The sequence below is a fragment of the Pollicipes pollicipes genome, unplaced genomic scaffold (assembly GCF_011947565.3).
Source record: "Pollicipes pollicipes isolate AB1234 unplaced genomic scaffold, Ppol_2.1 Scaffold_4881;HRSCAF=5763_pilon_pilon_pilon, whole genome shotgun sequence".
Lineage (NCBI taxonomy): Eukaryota > Metazoa > Arthropoda > Thecostraca > Pollicipedomorpha > Pollicipedidae > Pollicipes > Pollicipes pollicipes.
The window spans coordinates 51,444,689-51,462,219 of NW_023596576.1; the positions used below are offsets into that span (position 1 = coordinate 51,444,689).

The 17,531-nt window shown below is 49.4% G+C and overlaps 1 protein-coding gene across 1 annotated transcript in view; it reads right to left on the bottom strand.

Moving 5' to 3' along the window:
- LOC119100577 (uncharacterized) overlaps positions 1-7,282 on the bottom strand; it is a 23,103-nt gene extending 15,821 nt beyond the window's left edge. Inside the window, exons 1-4 of the mRNA XM_037223658.1 lie at positions 7,270-7,282; positions 6,345-6,451; positions 2,362-2,638; positions 1,867-2,319 (exon numbers count right to left, since the gene is read on the bottom strand). Coding sequence (XP_037079553.1) covers positions 1,867-2,319; positions 2,362-2,638; positions 6,345-6,451; positions 7,270-7,282 — 850 coding nt within the window. The remainder of the gene's footprint in view (positions 1-1,866; positions 2,320-2,361; positions 2,639-6,344; positions 6,452-7,269) is intronic.
- Positions 7,283-17,531: the final 10,249 nt, after the last annotated feature.

Here is a 17,531-nt window from a genome sequence, read left to right on the forward strand (position 1 = left end):
CATCACAAGGACCCACCAGCTGCCGGCACTGGGCCGGAGGTGGTCCGCTGGTGCGGCACGGCCGCGCCACATACCTGAGGCCGGAGCATGGCTAAAGGCACCTGGGATTACGGTAGGCCTGATTTCAATGGCAGCTACCTTTCTTTATAGGCAATATTAGAATGGCAATCCTATAACAAATGTTGGACATGCACTTCAACGGCAGGTACAAATGAAAAGTTTGGTACCTTTAGTTTGGACTTGCACCTTGTATCAGCGCGTGGCAGCCTTTAATGCCACCGCACGCTGGCCATGAGAAAGGCTGATGCAGGCAGAGACAACAAACGAATTCCTTGCCGACAGAATGCCGGGGCGTCTGCGTTTTTTGAGGACTGGATTTGAGGCACCGGATATACTAGCATTTGTCTGATTTCGAAGGCTTAGGATCGCCTATGAAGCCGAAATAAGGTGTTAACAAAATACGATACCGCTGCGAGCCCCGGAGCACACCACTGTGCTCTCCGAATGACCAAATGTATATGACCTAGTATATGACACTAATGACTAGGATTGTGTATCCTCACTTCCACCGAATGAGCACTGGCGCTTTGTTAATGGTGGCATTTATCACTGCTCTTCATCAGCAATGTAAGAATTGAGTGCCAAGGGGCTTTTTATCGTAGCTGCTAAGCATAAGACTCCAACGACATCCTTGAATTTTAGATGGCTCCAGTAAATTAATTCCTAAATAGTCTTAGGCTAAAGCTGCGCACCAACGGCCTACGTCTCCGCCAAACAGACATTCAAATGAGTAGTATGCGGTGACCTTCAAAATGACCGCGCGTAACATGACTTCCAGTGACGTCATAGGAACCCCATCAAGTGCGTACTTAATAAATGCAAAACCTGCCTCCAGCCATGAGAGGAGGCCGGCTTATCAAATGACAAAGCTGACGCCGCCCTAGTCACAGCCCTAGTCACAGCCCTAATCCCAAACCAAGTCACAGCCATGGTCTCAGCCCTATTCCTGGCACTAGCAAACACCATCTGTCACCCGCTACGCCAGTTCCATGTAAAAGAGCCACGCATTAGGCACTGAGGCATAAATGATGCTTAAATTGAAGGATGCAGGGAGTAGCGGTCGGTTCGCGCTTTGATTTATGACTGGGATTTAAGAGCCCACAGTTCCAGCAAAGAAGCTATTGCGCCTTGTGAGTGGGGACATTTTGCCAATAACCTTCATCAGCGATGTAAAAGTCAAGCATTTCGGTACTGAGCATAAGCAGTGTAGCGTTGCGGCGGGGTAAGCGCGCAGTCGCGTGAACAAGAAAAATGTAAGCTTCACCTTCCAAAAGCAGACATCAGATGCATGCTACAATGTGACGCATTCGGCTGGAAAGGAACAACAGAGTGAAATATCAATCAACACGGCCGTGGCACAAGGGGGAAATCCTGGCAATTTTCGTCTTGGTCTTGAAAGTCTATTCACTGCAATAATAAAACAACTTAAGTAGAAAAGAAGCAACAGCATGACATGCCTGAAGAGTAAATACGCACCACTGAGACACCTGGGTTCCTTTGCGTGATCCACACAGCAACTTACGCTGAGCCGACCGTGTGCCGCACTCGACCTCTGTCGGGTAAACGCACGGGCAGGTGCGGTTCGGGACTTACGCTGGGCCGACCGTGTGCCGCACTCGACCTCGGTCGGGTAGACGCACGGGCAGGTGTGGTTCGGGACTTACGCTGGGCCGACCGTGTGCTGCACTCGACCTCGGTCGGGTAGACGCACGCGCAGGTGCGGTTCGGGACTTACGCTGAGCCGACCGTGTGCTGCACTCGACCTCGGTCGGGTAGACGCACGGGCAGGTGTGGTTCGGGACTTACGCTGAGCCGACCGTGTGCCGCACTCGACTTCGGTCGGGTAGACGCACGGGTAGGAGCGGTTCGGATGGAACAACAGGCCGTCAGGGCAGAGCTGCTCCTTTGCCACGCCCTCCTTGCACTCGTAGTACTTGTCACACTGCTTGCTGTTCTCGAAGAAGCCATCGGGCTCCGGGCAGTTGAAGTTGACGGTGGGTGACTGCGTCAGCACCCTGTTTGGCACGCGGCCGTTGGAGGGCCTGGCCTGCGCGCGGCCGCGGCTCTGGCTGGCTGCGCCACGGATCTGGTTGGCTGCATAACGACTCTGGCTGGTCGCACCACGATTGCGGGATGCTGCGCCACGGGTCTGGCTGGCTGCATAGCGACTCTGGCTGGTCGTACCACGATTGCGGGCTGCTGCGCCACGGTTCTGGTTGGCTGCATAACGACTCTGGCTAGACGTGCCACGATTGCGGCCTACTGCGCCACGGGTCTGGCTGGTCGCGCCACGATTGCGGCCTACTGCGCCACGGGTCTGGCTGGTCGCGCCACGATTGCGGGCTGCTGCGCCACGATTGCCGCCGGTGGTGGAGGTGAGTGTGGCGCTGCCGGTGCGGCCAAATGTTCTTGAACCCGGCCTCGATGAAGGCAGGTTACGGCCACCTGTCCTGGTGCGCCCAAATGTGGAGCTCTTCGCAGGGGAGGCCCGGCCGGATACTGCCGAGCTCTCCGTCTGGTCAGACGTACGTCTTCGGGACGTCGGGAAGTGTCGTCGTGCGCTGAGACTGCACTGCCACTGGGGAGCGAAGGCAAATCCGGAGTTAGCACGAGCATTGATGCATACAGCCACCGTTCCCACAAAGCTCGCTTTGACGCTCTCTTCTTGACATCATCTGACAGTCTTGTATATGCAATCGGATTTCGGTGAGGATTAATCGCTTATTAAGTACTTCTTAAACCAATACAATGCCAGTTGAAGGACACGCTGCATGCTGGGGCGAGCGATCCCTATGCCCTCAAAACCATGTGAGCTCGGGTATGGTTAAGCCGATAACCATTGAAAAAGCAACTTAATGGTGCACGCACTGTCCTCACCTCTTGCGATATGAGTGGCATGGGCTTATACAGACTCTCATGATATAACCAAAGCAAATACCTAGCGGACTGTAGCTTCCCCATAAAACTGATAGAGCTTGTCTCAAGCAAGCCCGGTGTCCTTTTGACGCTGAGCAACCTTAAGCCATGCAACACATGATTATGTTTCCGAGGTGGGACGTGCAGGTTACCTTTACAGGTAAATACGAAACGCTACCGTTTATTGTGGTTTGCAGCTTTGATTTGTTAGGTTATCGTTCGCTTAATTTATGACATATTTTTGTTGCTTTTGATAAACAGGCATGGGACTGGTGGATTGTTGGCCCTATCTACACCGAAACGTTGCCCGTCATTAAGTCAGAATAGGCCAAGAAACGTCATCCCGTTATGAAGCCGTGAGCCATAGGATGGCTTAAACCGTTGATGAATTGGAGGATGGCATGAACTTGGCATGGTGTGTTTAAAACATTCTGGATTGAACAGCCCACACTATCATCTCATATCAATTAACGTTTATCGCCTGATGCCTGCAGTGTGCGATCGAAGCCCCGACTCATTGGCTTTGCTTTATAGCTCAGATGTTGCTTTGTTCAAAAAAATTGCACACTCTTTCCACAATATCCGTGGAGCCTTTATATTTATCCACACCTCAGTTTGAGTTCTCGGGTAGGCGAGCGCAGAGCCATTCAAAAAGTGCGAAGGTCATACCTCGGTCAAAGCCTAATCTTACTATGTGCCGCCAGAGATAGGTTAAGTTATGTCAATGTTAAGCTTTCACAAGAAGAAGGCTGTCCTTGACCCACCCAATCCTTCCCGGTATAGCATGATCTAGGCTTTGGATATCTACAATGGGACGAGGCTTACCCAACATACTATGTTTCGGGTGAGTGCGCATAAAATGTCGCACCTATTTCTTTACCTTATGCCTTTCCTCTTGCTAGCTGTGGATTATTTACAGTTTACTGTCTGTAAGATTACGTCTTGTTATTATATTCCTTGTTTTCATTCTTCTACGAGGAATAACACCAAAATAAATGTTCCTACGCACGCAATATTGTATTCTCCGCCCAGGCCATATGGTTGCCGATTGCCACACAGCGATACACGCAATCATGGCAGTGTATTAGCCCAGACCTTAACCTTGTTCCGGGCGGGCGGAGCATTTCAAATCATTGGCGTTATTCCACCGGAAGCTGACATATTTCCAGACGTCAAGTTAGAGGAAAGCATCTCCAGCCAGCGCCCACCCATTGGGGAACAGGGGGGGTAGGGGTGGCTGAGCCCCATCTTTCTAAATAAACTGCATTGGTCCTATACAAGTTTTCGACGTTGACCAGCAAAAAGCGATCACGAATGACTATCGGGTGCTAAATTAAATATTCCATTGACTCTTTCCCAGCTGCCCACTCCCTAAAAAAATTTTGACTTTGCATCAGTGTAGACCTCGTCAAGAGAACTCAAACACTGACTGTTTTGTGTGATCGACTAGAAGCTCCTGAGATCGTGGGGAGACCAAAGTTTACCAAGATTCCCCTTCCTTCCGCCCGGGATAGGATTCCCGGGGAGTCCGCCCAGAAATCGTTAATGCCTAACACAAATTGGACAAGTCATGGTATTTTCATGGTTTGACCTCTTTTGCATTTGAAGGCTGCCCATAAGATAAAATTAGGTGATAATTGAAGCAAAATAACATCTGAGGGGTTCATGGTGGCCCAATGAATTGGCCCAAAAATCTTTGGGGCCATTTCCTTCCCCTCCTCCTACCTTGTTCTTCCGGCATGACCTCCAACCAATTTCCACGTGCAGTGGCCTAGAACTTTGTGTGACTCTAAAACAACAGCAGACTTTTTTGGGTGTCATTTTCCCCATTCGCATAGAATTTGTTACCTTTATTTGATAAGTGATATTTGAATTCCCTTAACCTACAAGGTTGAGGTGACTTCGATCTAAGCCATTATACGATAACGTAGACACAATAATCGGAACACGATAACGTGTTTAAAAGAAAATACGACATTTAACAGCATCGTGAATATTCAGTTGTCACCAAACATTTCTCACTCTACACACATGCCTATGAAACGGCTCAAGCTCTTCCCAACTCAGGGATGGCGCGATACATGTCATTCCTGACTGTGCAAGTCAATTTTCCTGGCGTTAAAATCGATTTGTGCAAATCACATATAATCACAACCTTTTCAACATTCTAAACGAGAGCCGACTTGTAATGTCATCGCCGGGCTATGAAATCATACACTGGCTGCGAAATCCTGTACTGGTTGTGAAATCAAGCGCTACCAATTGCGAGTCAAATCAGCAATATCAGCCCAATGGCTCCAGAGATACGGAGAGGGAAGCAGTGAAAGATGCCGTAGTGATTCGGGAGTGGATAAATGCCCCGTCAACGACGAGCTGAAATGCGTGACGGTGACTGTTAATACTTGGCGTAAGACCGCTCAGGTCATCTTTGACACGCCCTCAGCCGCAATTTTATAGCTGATGTAAACACTATCTTTAAGTGCTTTCATACTTTCTATAGTTCCTATCGTCCTGTGTATAATCTCTTTCCATGCTGATCACCGGAACCAAAAGTCTGAAGTAGACAGTCACCGCATTCAAAATGGGAGCTCTGATATTCTACGCCTCGGTCACGCAGAATTCTGAAACCGAGTTCGGCGCTCGGTGGACCAAAACCGTGACATCTCAAAGGTTTCCAATTGTGTCTCAGGGATTTCGAAATCACCGGCACGCAAGGAGTCCTTTCCAGCTTTACTGCTGCGGAGATGTCATCCAGAAACCATGGACTTGAAAACCGTGCAATTGACGAGGACTACAAAGGGACGACGTGTTGGTTTGGCACTATCTCGCAAGACATCATGACGTTAGTGTTTAAGGTAGGTCATCTGAATTTAAGGTCAAGTATCACTGTTGAAGTAGCTTGCTGGCCACTAAACTTTAGTTTTAGGGTCTATACAAATCACAAAGGGGCAGAAGTTGATCCTTTAACATAAGAGCAGCTGCCGTAAAAAGGGATTCCGTTTTATGCCAGCCTTCCTATCTCAGTTTGTGGGTCACATGCCCTAAGAATTATGTGCCAGTGTTCGCGTTGAAGATTTCTATGTCATGTTCCAAAAGGGAGTATTTTTTAGTTTGCTCTATCAACAGCCTCTTTATGTTCTGAAATCAAATTGCTTTAAAAACGAGCAGCATTAAATAAGCTCAGATGCATAACAAGTTGCGACACAACATGATATTATCGGCTGAGCAATACATTCCAAATATGTTTGCCCCCGCCCGCCCAATTTTCCAAATGAACCTTGATTTTTGAAATACCAAAAATTTGGAATACAATCGGCGCCTCTGTCGCACACCCAGCTGACGGCATCGGGGGCTCTCCTTTCACTCACCGACGACGGCGATGAGCAGGAGGAGGGTGAGGGCGCGGAACGCCATGTTCGCGGCCGGGCCGGACCGGCAGCTCTGAGAGGAGCCGGGCACCGGCACGCCGCGGCCCCGGCCGGCGCCCGCGGCGGCAGACGAGCCGACGCACGCCCCGCCAAGGTGAGCGGGCGGAGACGGCCTTCTCGGCCGCCGTCACCAGTCGCCGCCGGCCCCTGACCGGATGTTGGTCGCGCGCCGCGCCTGTCTCGCTCGCGTGGCGGCGGAGGCGACGCATTGTTCTTCGACGGCCACGTGCGGCTCGAGCCTGCACCGGATCACGCGATGGCAAGATACGCGGACCACCCGACGTAGGGCGATATGCACAGGACGGCGTGCTCAGAAGAACTGGGACGCAGCAGACAGCGTAACACGGGAGACTGCAGTAGTGAGCTGCAGCCTAACCCAGTGCAACAGAGTTCAAGTTCACGATAACTCGCAACATTCTCGCCGACTGAATGCCCTGGGATCGATTGTCGTGCCCAGTGCAAGGGATAGAACTATTTGGTTTTGCAGCAATGGACCGTACTATTTAAGCACATGGGCCCCAAGCGAAACGATTTAATTTTAGCATAACACATGGGTTAAGCCAGACGTACACAAAAGCTGATAAAAATGTGTAATCATCCTCGTCCAGAATATCCGATGATCACGATAGCTTGAGATGTGCAGATTGCAAAACCAGTTATTGCCGCTGTTCACGCTACGCAGCCGTAATTTCTTGGAACGTTCTGCAGCTAGATATGAGTTTTTCACGCCTCACATGCAACAAAATACACCTGACCAAACTTCAAACCATGACAAATTTCGCTTTTACTAACACTAGTTGTCAGTGGAGAATTGCCAGGAGTTGACAATAAAGGGTTGCGCCTCAGGGTTATCAGTGTTTCGGACCGGCGGGAGACATGAGGCGGGACCGGCGGCGCACCAGCCGGAAAGTCAGACAGCCGAAGCTCAACTAACACCTTTGTTGGCCTCACTGTGATCAAGAAATTCAATTGAACGTCAAAGCTACCCCCAAAAGAAAGGTCTCGAGTAAAAAACAACTTAATTTTGACCTCCAGTTGACCTTCCTGATCAATCTGAGGTCCATGGAGTTAGTAAGAGAGGCCTAAATTCGATTCTCTAAGTGTCAACGAAACCGTCTCAAAGATGTCTGGCTTGGCCTAGCAATCCGTTGTCGCGAGTAAGGTAAACGATTCCGTAGGAATTTTCTTCGCTGACAGCCATTGCCTGAATTGGACCTACCTTAAGTCAGCGACCTTACGAGGAACATCTAATGTTTATAGCAAAAGGAGGGGCATGCAATTGGCCACAGACATACAAAGCTTAGCGTGGCTACGCTGCGCAGTCCGGAAGTCATTTTGGAAAACCTTAATGCGGCCAAATTGACCACCACCCGATTGCATGTTAAAGGGAGTGTTCTACAGTTGTATGAACATTTAAAAAAAGCTACAATGGCCATGTTGAAGATAATTCAGTGCAGTTCACAGCCCAGCCATTCTTAAGACCTAAATATCTCTAGCTTTTGAGCTACACATCCGTGAAGATGTGCTGACTATTTTGTGTAGACTTTTGCAAGGTTACCCAGACATCCATGACGCCGTAGTAGCGCCACTCAAACCCTGACATTCCACTGACCATGTGGCGATCATGGCCAATAAAAATATATCTTTCAAATTGTTCCTCTCTGGCGTAGCGTGGCGGCATGGCGTAGCCGCGCCAAATTTTGTGCAACTGTTGACAACTATATAACGGATAGTTCAGCATTAACAATTTAGATATGCCTTGTAAGGTCGCTCAGCTACGGCAGGTCAAATTCAGGTCATGGATTCAGCGAAGTCAATTTCTAAAAAATCGTTCAATCTGTTGAAACAACGGAGTGTTGGACAAAGCCATATTTATCTGAGATGCTTTCTTAGCAAATAGAACAATTGGGTGAACAAATTCCGTTGACCTAGAGTCCGGGGTAAAGGTCACACCAAGGTCAGACCAACATGCTTGATTTCTTTAAGGATTGCTGCAGAATTACGTTAAGGTGCTCATTTCAATTTTTTGTTTAGAAAAAGGAACCACACTATACATCTTCCATGGACTTCTTAAAGGTCATGATAGGTAACTGATCTGAAATGACTGAGGTCGACACTTTCGTTTTAGGCACAAACTGCCCTAGCGTAATCTTTGTCGCTTATTCAAATGCAAAACTCAATACAGTCTTGTATCATTTTGGCCACCATGACCTTCGAAAGGCAAAACAAGGTCACTGACTTTAAGTGAGCATGTTAATTTTTGCTTAGATGAGATATCTGGGTTCCGGGGCAATTTGGCGACCAACCTAGAATTTGACCTTGTTTGACGTAAAGACTCGAAGGTCATGATCCAGGAATATCGAACTTTGACTTAAGTGAGTTCATGCACAGGCCAACACATCCTGTGAATATGGTGTTTCTAGCTCTCTTAGTTCTTGAGATCTCAGGGGGACAACTTGATCTCCACCCGAGCGAAGGGTATCCAACCGGCCACCCGCCCGCGTGTTAAGATCAGTGATCCTTTTTGGACATCTGAGCGTTCAAAGTGACGAGAAACCTGTCAGATTATTCCTATTTTGTCATTCATATAAGCGTCAGGGATTGCAATAGGCGGTTTATTCCAAAAACAGCCAAAAAATTGCTGATCTAGGTCATAGCAGATCAGGTCCTTACTCGGGCCTTTAAAAATGTCATGGAATATGTCTGTTGCGGTCCCTACTATAAATATATCTGAAGCAAGCACCAGAGCAGCCCCATAAAACAAGCCCTTTAGAAAAAAAGAAGATAGGTGTTGACCCCGGTCTTACCTTTATACCTGATTCTAGGCCAATGGAATCTGTTGCAATTGCAAATGCAATTGGTGCAATGCCTGCGAAACTTTCTCATAGAGGTATGACTTGATCTAACACTCCGTTGTCGCGTCAGATTGACTGATTTCTTAGAAATGGCCTTCGCTGGCAGTCACGTCCTGATATGACCACTCATAGTCCAGCGGCCTTACAACGTGCATCATATATTTAATGCTAAAAGATCTATTAAATTGCCCATAATTTAATTGCCTACAGCTATGCAATTTTTGGCGCCGCAACGCCGCGCCGTTTGGAAGTGATTCTGGAAAACCTTGGGGGTATTTAGATTGCCTCCCACCCCTTTGAGTGTGAAGAAAAGCGGTATAAAAGCTTCTTTAGAGTTCAATATCTAAGAGCACTCAGCAGTTTCTTTTCGTTTTTGAGCAAAATTACCGACATGATACCTAAGAGAAGAAGTGAAAGGGTATGAACTGTCATGGACAGAGACTTGAAATGATTTAAGCAGGTGAAGATGATGCAAAATGAGCTTGTCAAAATTTCAGCACCTTGCTAAGCATCGTTCTGCGACGTACTCCAAAAAATAGGGACGTATAGGTCTTCTAGGGTGAGGGTCAAGGCGCAGTTAGTTACGAAATGCCGGCTAAACGGGTGTATCCTGCGTGTAGGCAGTTTGGAGAAGAGCCCTTTCGGCCAGTCATTGATTTCAGGATCTTGGAATGAAGGGGACTGGATAAGTGCGTGGCAAGACTTCATGTACCTAGAGAACCATGCGGCGAGGCTTTGGTCGCGCAGGGCACTCCCCTCTGTGGAGGGGGGGGGGTGCTCGGGGCTCTGACATCGCCCCCTTCAAGGAACACTTCAGCCCAGCTGTGGCTAGCGCATGCAGCCTTCGCCGGACAGGCCGGGCGTCGCGAGGATGCAAGATAAAGCGAAGAAGAGAATAAAAAGATGGATGATGTCCATCAAAGGATGAATGCATTCAAAGGCTGTGGCGTCATTGCCAGCAATTTAGTAATGCGTTCCTCCTATCTGGGATGTCCTTTTTACATATCTCAGACCTAAAAGTCTTTTGATATGTGTCATACCGGGCTCGTAACCTCTATCCCGCTACCGGACTCGTGCGGGTCTAATGGGAGAAGCAGTTGTTACGGGTCATTCCATAAGTAATGACCTGAACGCCCTGCTAAATTTTGCTAAATCGCTATTTTCCTGGCGATATCAAAACTTCTGGAATACATCATCGGTGTCCTGGCAATGTTATGGCTGTATGCCTTCATGCCTGTTTCAGTAGCCATGACCTGTTTGCTTCGTCGCAGCATGGTTATAGATGATGTTCATTCGACTGGAACAGTCTTGACCAAGCATTCCGGCTCCATTAGTCACAGTAAAACTGCTTGTCAGTCCTAAATCACCTTTCGAAAAGTTTTGATGCAGTTAATCACATCTTAATCCTGACACACTCAAAGTGCCCCAAGATTGGCACGGATAGGTTTTACAATGATCCAGTTATACACAAGTACACATTCACGGCAGTGATAGGAAAACCGCCAGATGTCAAGGCTATCCACAGGGACTTCTCCTGCTTTCTCTCTGTTCGAATGACTTGTCGCTTTGATCTGAAGACGTGACCATGTACGACAGTACAATGGCGACGCCTGGGCTTTCGTCACGAGCAAGAAGCAGGATATTCACCCTCTCACAGTCAACCTGAAGATGTTTTTAGCTCATCTCCTGGAACTGGACATGCAAACTGCAGCTTGCTATATTCGGCTCTAAAAGATTGCTGCTCGGATATTTGGAGGCCCGTGCCAGATTTGGTCGTTCAGTGATTTCTGGAAGGAGAATCGCGGAGCTCCTGGGCTAGTCATAACTAAGTATCTAACCTTCAACGGGCTTAATGGCCAGCTGTTTGCTAATCTTGCTGGAATGCTTCTATCGCATTCACACGCCAGACATAGCTAACGGTATGATCCCCCTGGTAAGTGGTTAATTTTCTTGTCATTTCTAACATTCCGTATTGCATATCCGTGTGCGCAGCACGTGGCCGGGTGCAGGCGCACTGAATACGAAAAAAACCTTGATCTCTGGGTTCGTGAGTTATGCGGAAAAGGAGAACACGATTACGTATAGACATATTTGAAACTATTGAAATGGCTAGCCGCTGAGCACTTCGCTTTATACCACCTATTTTATATTATATTTTATATATATATATAATATCTATTTTATCAGCCATATTATTTAAGGACGTATGTTATATGTTACGTTAAGGGGCTCCTTCGGCCTTCCTCCATATCTCGAGAACTATTCGGCAATTATCAAAACCAAACAGCGTTCGATTTCTTCTTGGATGATTTACATTTATTACAAAAAGTTTCAGATATTTGTGGTCGGGGACAACAGAAAGGCAAGAAATAAACTTCTTAAGACATTTTTGATTGACAATTAGCAAGTTTGTCAATCTATTTTGCGTGCATCTAACGTGAACGTCTAAAGCAAAAATCGCAACTTAAGACATCAGGACGGTACCTTGGTAATGAAAGTATGCGAGCGTGTCCAGTATGCAAAAGATGCGGCATCACGAAAAGTCCCCAACACTATTTTTGTCCCGTTCATGGGGAGCGAATGCGATGTTGCAAGCCTATCACATTGCACTTATAAAGCAAACCATCATAGGTGAAGGCGTAAGCCCAAAAGGCTATCATGGGCCGCGACTTTGCGGGGTGTGCGCTGGGCGTCCGGTCGCGATCCCCCTCCGGCGCCTCTTGGCCCGCTCGTGGCTGGCGCACGTAACCTGCCTCGGATAAGCGAGTGGTTGCGAGAATGCAGGATGAAGCTAGACAGAGTTTAAGAGAGTCGGATGTGGAAAGAAGGGGATAGATAGCTTAGTGGTAACTTCCAACTGTCAACCACAATGCTGATATCCACTCTACACAAATTCCTGGCTTATGCAGCATGTGTGATAATCTATCACAGGCGTATTCAGTTTTCAGGGGAAGGGGGCTGTAGGGGCGAGTGATTTGAGCGTGGCCTGTCCAACCCGTCGCCGTTCGCTGACTGACAGCTATTGGCGGCAACGGTCTCCGTGCGCCGCGATAACTCCTGCCGTCATCTTTGGTCGTTCCTTGACTAGGCTGGAATTTGACCTTATTTGACCCAAATGGCATAACCAAGGAATCTCAAACTTTGACCTAAGTGAGTTCACGTACAGGTTAACACACCCTGTAAATTTGGTGTCTCTAGCTCTTTTAGTTTTTGCGATCTCAGCTGGTCAAATTGACCTTCCACCCCTCCACCCGAGGTGTATCTAGCCGGCCATCCGGGCATGTGTTAAGGGCCCAAAAGGCCGGCCGGGCGTTGTATTCAGAGGCCCAGGCCCGCAGGGCCTGCACTCTAATCCCATCCAAAGGGCCCTGCGCGCTGATCAGGGGCCCCCTAAGTTGATAAGGGCCTACATATCGGTCAGACACCACTAGTAATTCACCGTCTGCGCCGCGGTTCCATTGGCCTGAGGACCTATTTTCCAAGGAACGGAAAAGTCGGGGCTAGCGATTTACGTTGGTCAGGGCTTCAGTCTCCATCAGAACCCAGCAGCGCCTATCGGGGGCCCTGTGTCTGCAAAAGGCCACGAGTCGGCCGCAGGCAGCGTCTAAGGAGGCCCAAGGAAGCTGGAGGGTTCGACGGATCCGATGGTCAGGGGTCCAATGGGAGGGTCTGAGGACACGAAATGCTGGTCGGAGTCTCATTCAGGCGCCCAGGCTGTAGGAACGTGCCCTTAAATGACAACCAGAGGACGCTTTGCGTTAATCGGGGATCCCCTGAGTCGATATGGGTCTATATGTCGGTCAGACACCACCGATACCGCAAGTTGGCTCCGCAGCGGTGTGGGTCTGAGGACCCGCTTTCCAATCAGCTACAAAGCCAGGGCTAGCGATTTACACTGGTTGGGACCCCTGTATCTGTTAGGGGCCCACAGCGCCTAACAGAAGGGGTCCTGTGTTCGCAAGGGGATCTCAACCTACCAAGGGCAGTGTTCGATGAGGCTAGAAAAGGGGCCCGGGCGGCCCACCAGAATCGGCGGTTGTTGGCCCCGTTGGAGGGCATAAGGATCCGATGGACTGGCTGTAGGTTACATGAAAAATCACAGCCCATAAAGTCGTGACCTAAGATGTCAGTCAGAGGTCCTCTTGGACCTTTTCATGACCCACTGAGACAATGCAGGCATCTAGTCGGCCAGAGACCACGGACACAGAACAGCTGGTGACCTAAGATGTCAGTCAGAGGTCCCCTTGGACCTTTTCATGACCCACTGAGACAATGCAGGCGTGTAGTCGGCCAGAGACCACGGACACAGAACAGCTGGTGACCTAAGATGTCAGTCAGAGGTCCTCTTGGACCTTTTCATGACCCACTGAGACAATGCAGGCGTCTAGTCGGCCAGAGACCGCGGACACAGAACAGCTGGCTCCCTTGCCAGCTTGAACCCTGAGGGCCCATGAGGAGGAAGGAAGGCAGGGGGCCACGGTTTGCATTGGTCTGGACCCCTGAAGCTATGGATGCGTCCTCTTTGTTGGTCAGAAGCCTACACTGCCTACCAGGGGGTCGTGTCTTGGTTACTGTCCCCATAGTAGCTACGGGCTTTGTTTGAGGAGGTTCGAAGAGGGGCTGAAGTACCCCTCGGGACTGAAGATCAAGGCCCCGGCTGGACCCGGGCCCGGCCCCTCACCCGTAGTGTCGTGAACTTAAATGCCAGCCTGAGGGCATCCACAAAGGCCCTTTTATTAGGGTTTCTATCCCTGTCATACAGGGCCTCGACACGAAAACAGTTGGCTCCATGTCCGTCTGAGCCTTTCGGACCCATTTCCCAAGGAGGAACGACGCCGGGGCCGGTGATTTGCAATGTTCGTGGTCCCTGGCACAATGAGGGGCTCCTATGTTGGTCAGGGCCAGAGTGCCTGGCAGGGTTCCTGTGGCGGCAAGCGGCCCTGAGTTGGCCTGGAGCGGTATTTAAGGGGGCGCGAAGAGGGGCCGAAGGGTCCCTCGAGGCCAAAGATCAAGGTCCCGATTGGATGCCTGAAGGGCCCACAGGGCTGGCTTTAGGTCACATTAAGGACTCCCACCCGTAAGGCCGTGACCTGCAATGCCAGTTAGAGAAGGTCTCTTGCACCGATCGGGCTCCTCCGAGACGGAGCGCTTCTCTATTTCGGCCAGAAATCATCACCACCGAACAGACGGCCACATGTCGGTCCGGGCTCTAGCACCCGCTTTTTAACCAGGGACAAAGCCAGGCCACGATTTACATAGGTCGAGGCTCCTGCAACAGTGCGAGGCTTCTGTATCGGTCAGGGGCTCACAATTCCCGCACTTCCTAACAGAGCGTTCTATGTCAACAAGGGGCCTCGATTCGGCCAGGGAGAAATTTACTCAACGGGAACGAGGACGGGACGACGAACGACGAAGGACCTTTTGTTTTAGTCGGGGCCCCCTGACAATGAAAGAAACCTGAGAACTTATGATGAGCGTTCACTTTGAGAGAGTATAAATGATAAGTGTTCACATTGAGAAGGATCTGGTTTGGATTTGGACCAGAAAGATTCACAGTGCAAGGCCCCTGTGTCGGTCAAGTCCCCTAACACCAAAAAGTGGGCTCTGCTCCCGATCCCAGTTCCAGTACTAGAGCCTATGTAATACTTGTCGGACCACCCGCGGCGATCAGGGATATTGTTGCGCCAATGATGGTCCCTGCATCGACCCGGGACCAACTGAGAGAGTCAAAAGGCCTCCTGTGTCGGGAAGGGGAACGATGTGATATGGTATATCCCTCTAAGATCCTCTGAATTCCCCAGGGGACCCCCCCCCCCCCCGTGCCGCCAGAATGGCATTCGGAAGGCACCGCGCACTGAGAAGAAATGGCCCTTCAGTCATTGACCGAGAACAATAATGTGCCTCTAGTGCTCTACTCAAGGCTTCTTTCCCGGAAAGATGTACAGGGTCTCGTTATTGTTGAACTGAGTGGGTTGAAATGACTTAAAAAACGAACAAGGGCATCCATTGTTTGTCTGAGAGCATACATTATTTTGTGGAGCTGACTAATGAAAAATCACATCAAAAGGCCTGAGCTTGCACGCCCGCAATCTTTGGAGAAAGGATGGTGATGACCTAGGTTGCAGCTTTTATAGAATCGAACGGTGTCAGCCACAGCAAGCAACACCGGGCGGCGGGCGCCGTGCGCGCGAGAACGACTGTCGTGAAATAATGGTCACTAAATGAAACTGGGCGTATGTTTCTACAACTTTGAGGTTTTCATCTGGACACCTTAACAGTTACAGCAGTAAAGAATTAGAGCTTTCACCTTGGTAGTGAATCCACAAATCGCACGTGTGAAGTATACGCCCAAACTGCCTCCTGTGTGTGAAGCATGCGCCCGAACTAAGCGTAAGATTTGATGTCCTAAGGCGTTCAACGGTACTTCCATCCTTTCTCCCAAGATTGCGGGCGAGCAAGCTCGAACCTTTTGATGTAGTTTGTTTCATTAGTCAGCTCCGCAAAAAGGAATGCTCTCAGGCAAACAATGGATGCCCTTGTTCGTTTTTTTAAGTCATTTCAACCCACTCAATTCAACAATAACGAGACCCTGTATTCCCTCCCAGGAAAGAGGCCCACTTGAGTAGAGCACTAGTGGCACACTATCGGTCAAGGGCAGAACGATCATTTCTTCTCAGTGCGGGGTGTCTTCCGATTGTCATTCTGGCGACACGGGGGGGGGGGGGGGAGGGTCCCCTGGTGAATTCAGAGGACCTTAGAGGAATAGATTATATCACATCGTTCCCCTTTCTGACATAGGAGGGTTTTTGACTCGCGCAGTTGGCCCCGGGCCAATGCAGGAACCCTCATTGGCGGAACAATATTCCTGATCGCCGCAGGTGGTTCAAAAGGATTATATAGGCTCTAGTACTGGAACTGGGGATCGGGAGCAGAGCCCACTATTTGGTGATCGGGGACTTGACCGACACCGGGCCCTTGCACTGTGAATCTTAGTCTCAGTTTTTTTTTCCAGTTGCTCGGAGGGCGTTGTGCTGTTGCTTATATAAGGTAAGGCACCGAGTCACTCGATGGTCAGGAGCTCTCTACATTGATCTAGGCCTGTTCCTCTTTTATCTTATTTGTGGAGCACCCTTCATCCCTATCGAGACCCTTTCTGTTGACCTAGCCGGGCGCTCTTGATCGCACAGGGGCATTCACGCACACTGGTCAGAGCACAGAGCTTTTGCTCAGAAGGCCCTGTGCTCTGGCCGGGGCCCAGCCTGCCGGGGCACTCCCAATCGTCCTATGACCCATCACGTTAGTCTTGGGTTGTTCTCGCTTGCTCTGAGGACCCTTTACTTGTTGACGGAAGCCTCTTCGTCGATCCACGGTGGCACCCATGATCGCCCAGGTTCCGTCCCTATGGACCTTGGTGCTTTAACCTTAGAGCAGCAATGGTGCCGATGAATTTTTTACAGGCCACTGTCGAAAATAACTTTACCTGCTGCCGACGTGGTATGTGTCATTTCCGTTGGTAATCGAATTTGTGACTTTTTTAATGCTAATGCATCGCGTTCTTAATATATTTAAAATGCTGGTATACTAGGTACTCCTTTCTAACAAACAGAGCAAAAATACCGCATTGATAATCAGCCCTCAGCTGATCACATCGACCTGATATGGATATCGCTGTAAAGGAACTAGAAATGAAGTTGGTGTTTGATTTTAGAGGTATTTAGCAGCCAACTTTACTTTATCATGGCATGTTTTACCGACACAGCTTAAAATGTAGCCTCAAAAGGTAGGATTCACCATGTTCTGGAGGAAATGAACAAGCTTTATGTATGTACATGCACAGCACGCCTATTTTTCTATGGCTGTTCACAGTAAGGTGGGTTTCCGTATAAAGGTAGCATGCCATGAGACTTTGGGTATAAAGGCAGAAATACGAGGTATTTGGGGGCCTAAGCTCTAAAAGGCCCCACAGTGTTGCGTCCCTCCCCCCTTAGCAAAATCCTGGATCCGTCCCTGGTGCATTGTCCTCAATTATCCATCCAAAGCACCGTAGTGCTGGCCTTGCAACTGCATCTTTTACCGACTTACGTATTGTACATTTACGAAAATAACAAATCTCCCGAAAAGCCAACGTAGTGTGCCTAACCCTGCGTGGCTCACCACCGTAGGCATCATCGCCAAATTTCATTGGAAGTCCCTCCCAAACCGGACCCTGGAGCCGCCCCCGTGTGTGACGCACACCTTGAATTACGCACAAAGGATGCTACAGAAAGCTCAC